This window comes from Arvicanthis niloticus, unplaced genomic scaffold, assembly GCF_011762505.2.
Source record: "Arvicanthis niloticus isolate mArvNil1 unplaced genomic scaffold, mArvNil1.pat.X pat_scaffold_168_arrow_ctg1, whole genome shotgun sequence".
NCBI lineage: Eukaryota > Metazoa > Chordata > Mammalia > Rodentia > Muridae > Arvicanthis > Arvicanthis niloticus.
The window spans coordinates 6,468-13,336 of NW_023045613.1; the positions used below are offsets into that span (position 1 = coordinate 6,468).

The 6,869-nt window shown below is 50.1% G+C and overlaps 1 protein-coding gene across 1 annotated transcript; it reads left to right on the forward strand.

The window, feature by feature from the left end:
- The first annotated feature begins 3,256 nt into the window (after positions 1–3,256).
- LOC117701656 (uncharacterized) lies at positions 3,257–4,384 on the forward strand. The gene has a single exon (XM_034493208.2). It carries the CDS (start codon positions 3,257–3,259, stop codon positions 4,382–4,384), a length of 1,128 nt encoding a protein of 375 aa, XP_034349099.2.
- Positions 4,385–6,869: the final 2,485 nt, after the last annotated feature.

Here is a 6,869-nt window from a genome sequence, read left to right on the forward strand (position 1 = left end):
AAAGCGGTTCACTCAAAGATCCAGCCAACCAGCCTCCCAACAGCTCCCAAAGTGCATGGTCCCAGGGACACAAGGTGGAGGTATACCATCAGACCACAAACGGCCTTGCACTCGAATCACCTCTGCCCAGCTCAGGATCCTACTGCAAGCCTTTGAGAGGAACCCACGGCCAGGCTTTGCTACTGGGAGGAGCTGCACAGAGGTCAGGTTTGCTCGAGGACACGATCCACATCTGGTTTCAGAACAGAAGGGCTCTGCACCTCCGAAAGGGAGGCCCACAGCTCAAGCTCAAGACTTGCTCACCCCTCGAGAGGGCTGGATGAAGGCCTTGGAAGTCTGGGTGATAGGGAACATGACAGTGCCTAGGGCAGTGTGTTGCCAGTGGCTCTGTGCAGGAGGTATGGGAAAAAATACCTTGAGTCCTGGAAACCTTATGTAGAGAGTCACTGCCATCCCAATTTGAAGAGGCATCTCACGTAAGCCCAGGTCCAACTCAAGCAAGCAAAACAGGCACTCTGGAGTTCATCTTTGACCAACTGATGACCAAAGTCCAAGTGGAGGAGCATGGGCCAGGTCCAGTGGACCTGGAAACAATGGACAATACGTGAGCTGTCTCTCCTCAAGAGAAGTATCAGGCTCTGCTGGATATGCTCTGACTCCCAGCATGGCTTCCTTGATTTTGGAAGCACAAGACGCCCAGATCTAGAAGAGACCCGGATTCCACACTGGAGAAGGTACCCAGACCAGGAAGGATCTGCCCCCCAACCCTAAACCATCTCCCAACTAGGATGTAGGGAATGGAGATGTCTCCCTTATGAGAAGAAGGCTTTCAGCTGTGTTTTTACTAGTGGAGTGTCTTCTTCAGGGCCCCAGGATTAGGACATCCGACCTGAGAAAATGGTGACTCTGCTACATGAATAGAAGATGTTGTCCCTAGTGACTGCCCAACAACAAGGAGGCCTAAAGAAAACTCCGACAGATGGACCCCAGGAAATCTCAGGGGCACCAGGTTTAGGCTACTCTTCACAGGACACTAGCCCAGGGGAAAGAGGAGAGAAGACTTCTTCCCTGAGTTTGAGGAACTGCTGCTTTTCTTACCAAGGCCTTGTGTTGACCTGTGAGATGAATTACCAGCCAGTCATTCTATCACTCCTAGGCCTTTGTTCGGTTTTGTTTTGCTTTGATTGGCTTTGCTTTTTATCCCCATTGATTCAATAAAGTTTTACACTGTTTGAATTGTGTGTGTGTGTGTGTGTGTGTGTGTTGTTTTGTGGGGTGGGGAGTTGAATCGGCTCTTTTGTTCTAAGGGGATGTTGGGCATGAGCTTTCCAATCCAAATGGATGCAAGACCATTGTGGGGAAGTGAGTCTGGAGGGGGGATGCAGGGATGTGGGATAGGAAGGGGAGAGAAGAAGGGAAGCTGGGCTGTGTACAATGGATCGATGGGGTTGGTAGATAAAGAAACAAGCAGGTGGAATGTCAACTGAAAGAAGACTGTGTGTAAGGCCATCATCTTGTAAATAAAGGTCACCCTGGAAGTATAGTGCAACCATTCCTGAACACCTTATTCCAAGTTTGACACACAGTCCATAGAGACTCTTGCTCCCCGCACTGCTATTAGTCCCCAGCACACTCCCTTGTTCCTCTTGGTATCTTGAGCTACCCAAGCTTAGCACATGCCTGCATTCCCAAGTGTGAGGTCCCTGACCTGTGGGTCTGCCTGGCTGTAATAGCCTAAAAGCAGGCAGTGGGCCGGTCGGGGCATGCAGTGCCCACACTTGAAGGGCATGTTGCTCACATGGAGGTCCAAATTCGACCTTGACCCACAGTGGAAGGACATGCATGTTTTCCATTCTACAGTGACCTTCAGTTATACAGTGTGCCTTAGGGCGTGGCAGCAGGACAAAGCAATCTCTCCTCTGCTGCTCATCACCTCAAGAAAACACACCTGAAGACTCTTCACTCTTCAAGGTTAGCTCTAGAGATCTTACAGCACAGAAGACATCCTTAGAAACTTAGCACTGTGAGACAAGATGTTCAACCCTTTCCTACACTCTGCTACCTACCAAATGAACAATTTATTGATATCTCAAGCTCTCAGGCTCATTCTCATACAGTCTGTGAAAGAAACACCTGGAAATTAATATCTCTCCCTCACTCTCATTCCCTCTGTCTCTCTCTCAGACACACACCACACACAGACACACACACACACACAAACACACAGATACACTCCCCTGCCTCTGATGGTCCTCATTTATTACTTCCTACATTCTTCTTCCCTGTCCCCACCTCTCTCTGTATCTCTCTCTCTCTCTCTCTCTGTCTCTCTCTCTCTCTCTCTTTCTCTCTCACTCCCCTCTCTCTCTCTGTCTGTCTCTGCCCCCAAACCTGTCCCCTGTCCTGAAATCCTTTTTTCCTCAGTGTTGTGTGTGTGTTTTATGTCTGAGGGTGTGCTTGGTCTGAGGGTGTGCTTGTTACCAAACAGGTTTTTGTGCTGCTAGGTGCTTGGGGTGTTTGGTGTTGAATTTTGATCCAAGGACAGGTAAATTTCCAAGTCTGTCCTCATAGCAAATCCAGATTTGGGAAGCCATGTAAGGGGTGTGAAACATTCTAGAGCTAGGCAGGATGTGTTGATGTCTTTGGATCTCAGGACTCCTGGGGGAGTCTTGTCTTTGTAACCTGTGTGAATCCGGTTGTGAGCAAACCATCATGGATTCCATCTGGCTAGGGATGCCTAGAAGGCCGACTCCAATTCCCCATCCTTTTGTGAAGCCTGCTGACTTTGTCCAACATGTCGCGGTAACTGTGCCTCTGCTTCGTGTCAGGACCTATTGTCCTCAGTCATTGGATGCTATGTCTGATGGGAATGGTGAGTCCTATGACTTTTGTCTGCTTCCTGGGTATGGGTCTAGCATGGCGACCCCGCGGCGTGCAATGGATGAGGAGCTTTTAAAAGGGGAGACTTTGTGAGTTTCAGAGGATGCTTGAGGTCCTCTTCCGGGTTCCCTGTTCTCAGGTGCAAAGGCGTGGCAGGTGTGGCGCTTGGAAACCTGACCCCGAGGGAAGGTCCTGGTGTTGGCTGTAGCCCAAGGCGCGTGTGGAGTAGGCGGGGCTAGCGGAGCAGAGGCAGAGGTAGGGGTATTTAAGAGGCAGTGAGTGGTGCCAGCCCGAGACTGCTGCTACTTGCTGGAGGTTGTGCTTGTTCTGGAGCTGTCCAGAGTAGACACTCCTGGGTGAGCATTTCTTGCAGACCATGGTTGGCAGCATGGAAGCTGGCAGCAATGTGGGGGGCAGCAGCGTGGCGCGCAAATCCCAGCGCAGCAGGGTGGTTTGGCAAGCCTCTCAAAAGGAGGCCCTGCTATCAGCTTTCAGCAAGAGTCCTTACGTGAGCTTTGCACAGAGGCAGAACCTGGCCAGTCAAATGGGGGTCCCCGATTCCTGCATCCGCGTGTGGTTTCAGAACCGCAGAAGTCGCACTGGAGCCGTGGGGCAGGAGCTTGGTTCCAGGGCACAGGGTGGAGGCATGCCGTCAGACCACAGGCGGCCTCGCACTCGAATCACTTCAGCCCAGCGCAGGATCCTACTGCAAGCCTTCGAGAGGAACCCGCGGCCAGGCTTTGCTACTCGGGAGGAGCTGGCACAGAGGACAGGTTTGCTCGAGGACACGGTCTACATCTGGTTTCAGAACAGAAGAGCGCGGTGCCTCAGCAGGGGCAGGCCCACAGCTCAAGATCAAGACTTGCTGGCCTCAAGTGGGGCAGATGAGGCCCGCGGAGGTGCGGGTGCCAGGGAGCATGAAGGTGCCCGGGACAGTTTGTTGCCCCTGGCTGCTGCAGGGCTTACAGATTCCTCCAGTCCCAGCGACCTGCCAACCTTCTGCACAGAGTCCCAGCTGTGCCAATCGGAAGAGCCCTGTGGACCAGTCCAAGAAGAGGCCCCCGCTCAAGCAAGGAACACAGGCCCTCTCGAGCTGTTCCTTCCTCAATGGCTAGACCAAGCCCAAGCGGAGGAGCTTGTGCCAGCCCCTCTGGATTTGGATGGAGTTCTGGATGGCAGGGAGCTGGAAGGTGCCCACGACAGCTTGTTGCCACTGCCTCCCACTGGCGGTGTGGCCATGGATCCATCGAGTCCCAGCGACCTCCCGACCTTCTGCACAGAATCCCAGCCATCCCAAGTGGAAGAGCCCTCCGGACCAGGCCAAGCACAGGCCCCCACTCAAGCAAGCAACACAAACCCTCTGGAGTTCTTCCTTGATCAACTGCTGACCGAGGTCCAAGTGGAGGAGCATGGGTCAGCTCCTCTGGATCTGGAGCCAATAGACACAGTAGCTGAGCTGTCTCTTTCTCAAGAGGATTACCAGGCTCTGCTGGATATGCTCTGACTCCCAGCCTTGCTTCCTTGATTTTGGAAGCACAAGACGCCCAGATCTAGAAGAGACCCGGATTCCACACTGGAGAAGGTACCCAGACCAGGAAGGATCTGCCCCCCAACCCTAAACCCATCTCCCAACTAGGATGTAGGGAATGGAGATGTCTCCCTTATGAGAAGAAGGCTTTCAGCTGTATTTTTACTAGTGGAGTGTCTTCTTCAGGGCCCCAGGATTAGGACATCCGACCTGAGAAAATGGTGACTCTGCTACATGAATAGAAGATGTTGTCCCTAGTGACTGCCCAACAACAAGGAGGCCTAAAGAAAACTCCGACAGATGGACCCCAGGAAATCTCAGGGGCACTAGGTTTAGGCTACTCTTCACAGGACACTAGCCCAGGGGAAAGAGGAGAGAAGACTTCTTCCCTGAGTTTGAGGAACTGCTGCTTTTCTTACCAAGGCCTTGTGTTGACCAGTGAGATGAATTACCAGCCAGTCATTCTATATCAACTCCTAGGCCTTTGTTCGGTTTTGTTTTGCTTTGATTGGCTTTGCTTTTTATCCCCATTGATTCAATAAAGTTTTACACTGTTTGAATTGTGTGTGTGTGTGTGTGTGTGTGTGTGTGTGTTGTTTTGTGGGGTGGGGAGTTGAATCGGCTCTTTTGTTCTAAGGGGATGTTGGGCATGAGCTTTCCAATCCAAATGGATGCAAGACCATTGTGGGGAAGTGAGTCTGGAGGGGGGATGCAGGGATGTGGGATAGGAAGGGGAGAGAAGAAGGGAAGCTGGGCTGTGTACAATGGATCGATGGGGTTGGTAGATAAAGAAACAAGCAGGTGGAATGTCAACTGAAAGAAGAATGTGTGTAAGGCCATCATCTTGTAAATAAAGGTCACCCTGGAAGTATAGTGCAACCATTCCTGAACACCTTATTCCAAGTTTGACACACAGTCCATAGAGACTCTTGCTCCCCGCACTGCTATTAGTCCCCAGCACACTCCCTTGTTCCTCTTTGTATCTTGAGCTACCCAAGCTTAGCACATGCCTGCATTCCCAAGTGTGAGGTCCCTGACCTGTGGGTCTGCCTGGCTGTAATAGCCTAAAAGCAGGCAGTGGGCCGGTCAGGGGCATGCAGTGCCCAGCACTTGAAGGGCATGTTGCTCACATGGAGGTCCAAATTCGACCTTGACCCACAGTGGAAGGACATGCATGTTTTCCATTCTACAGTGACCTTCAGTTATACAGTGTGCCTTAGGGCGTGGCAGCAGGACAAAGCAATCTCTCCTTTGCTGCTCATCACCTCAAGAAAACACACCTGAAGACTCTTCACTCTTCAAGGTTAGCTCTAGAGATCTTACAGCACAGAAGACATCCTTAGAAACTTAGCACTGTGAGAGAAGATGTTCAACCCTTTCCTACACTCTGCTACCTACCAAATGAACAATTTATTGATATCTCAAGCTCTCAGGCTCATTCTCATACAGTCTGTGAAATAAACATCTGGAAATTGGTCTCTCTCTCTCTCTCTCTCTCTCTTTTTTCTCTCTTTCTGTCTCTCTCTGTGTGTGTTCCTCTCTCTCTCTCTGTCTCTCTCTTAGACCCTCCCCCACACACACTCTCCCCCTGCCTCTGATGTTCCTCATTTATTCCTTCCTACATGGAAGGATGGAGGGAATGGGGTGAGGGGATAAAATATGAAATGTAAATATAGTATCCAGTAAAACCAAAGCAAACCAAATCAAAAAAGAGACAGAGAAGCCATGGTGGTGTGAGCATGCATTTTATTATAAAGCTTGGTAGATGCTTGAGCTAAGTTAGAAGTACTCCATCCCCTAGAGATACAATTTCTCTAGCTAAGCTACCTCTATGTGTTTCACAAATCCCCATACTAGAAAGGAGTTGCTCAAAACATCTGAGATACTTTTAACAAAAACCCTGTGGGACTTTGAATGAGAACTATCTCCTACAATTATGGCTATTTGAACACATGTACACTATTTGTCAGCATAATTTGGGGAACAGTTATATGGTCTAGACTTCATGGCAGAAGTCCTTCTCTGAGGATGTTCTTCAGATGAAGAAGGCTAGACTTTATTTGCTCTGATTCCTGCTTGAATTTGAAGATGTGGTGGTCCCAGGTGTCTGATTTTGCCTTCAAGATTCCAGCTAACTCTGATGCCTTTGCCCCACCACCATGGGCCCTTATCCCTCCAAAAATAAGCCAGCTATGCATTTTGCATTAAGATTTTTGTTATGAGCTTTTTATTACACACACACACACACACACACACACACACACAGACACACACACACCCAGAATAGTAACCAATATACATATTCTTATCAGAAAGGGCTGCTACCCATCTCACACTAAGTGTGTTGCCTAGAAGTCTAGGGAGATTCAGTGGTGTCAAACAGTCACACACATTGCCCAGGTATCTCTCACATGCCCCCTCCAGAGAAACAATGATTCCAGCAAGTAGTCTCAATTCCAGG

Excerpts from the sequence above, each read along its gene's own strand:
- LOC117701656 (XM_034493208.2), top strand. The coding sequence starts at position 3,257 with ATGGTTGGCAGCATGGAAGCTGGCAGCAATGTGGGGGGCAGCAGCGTG.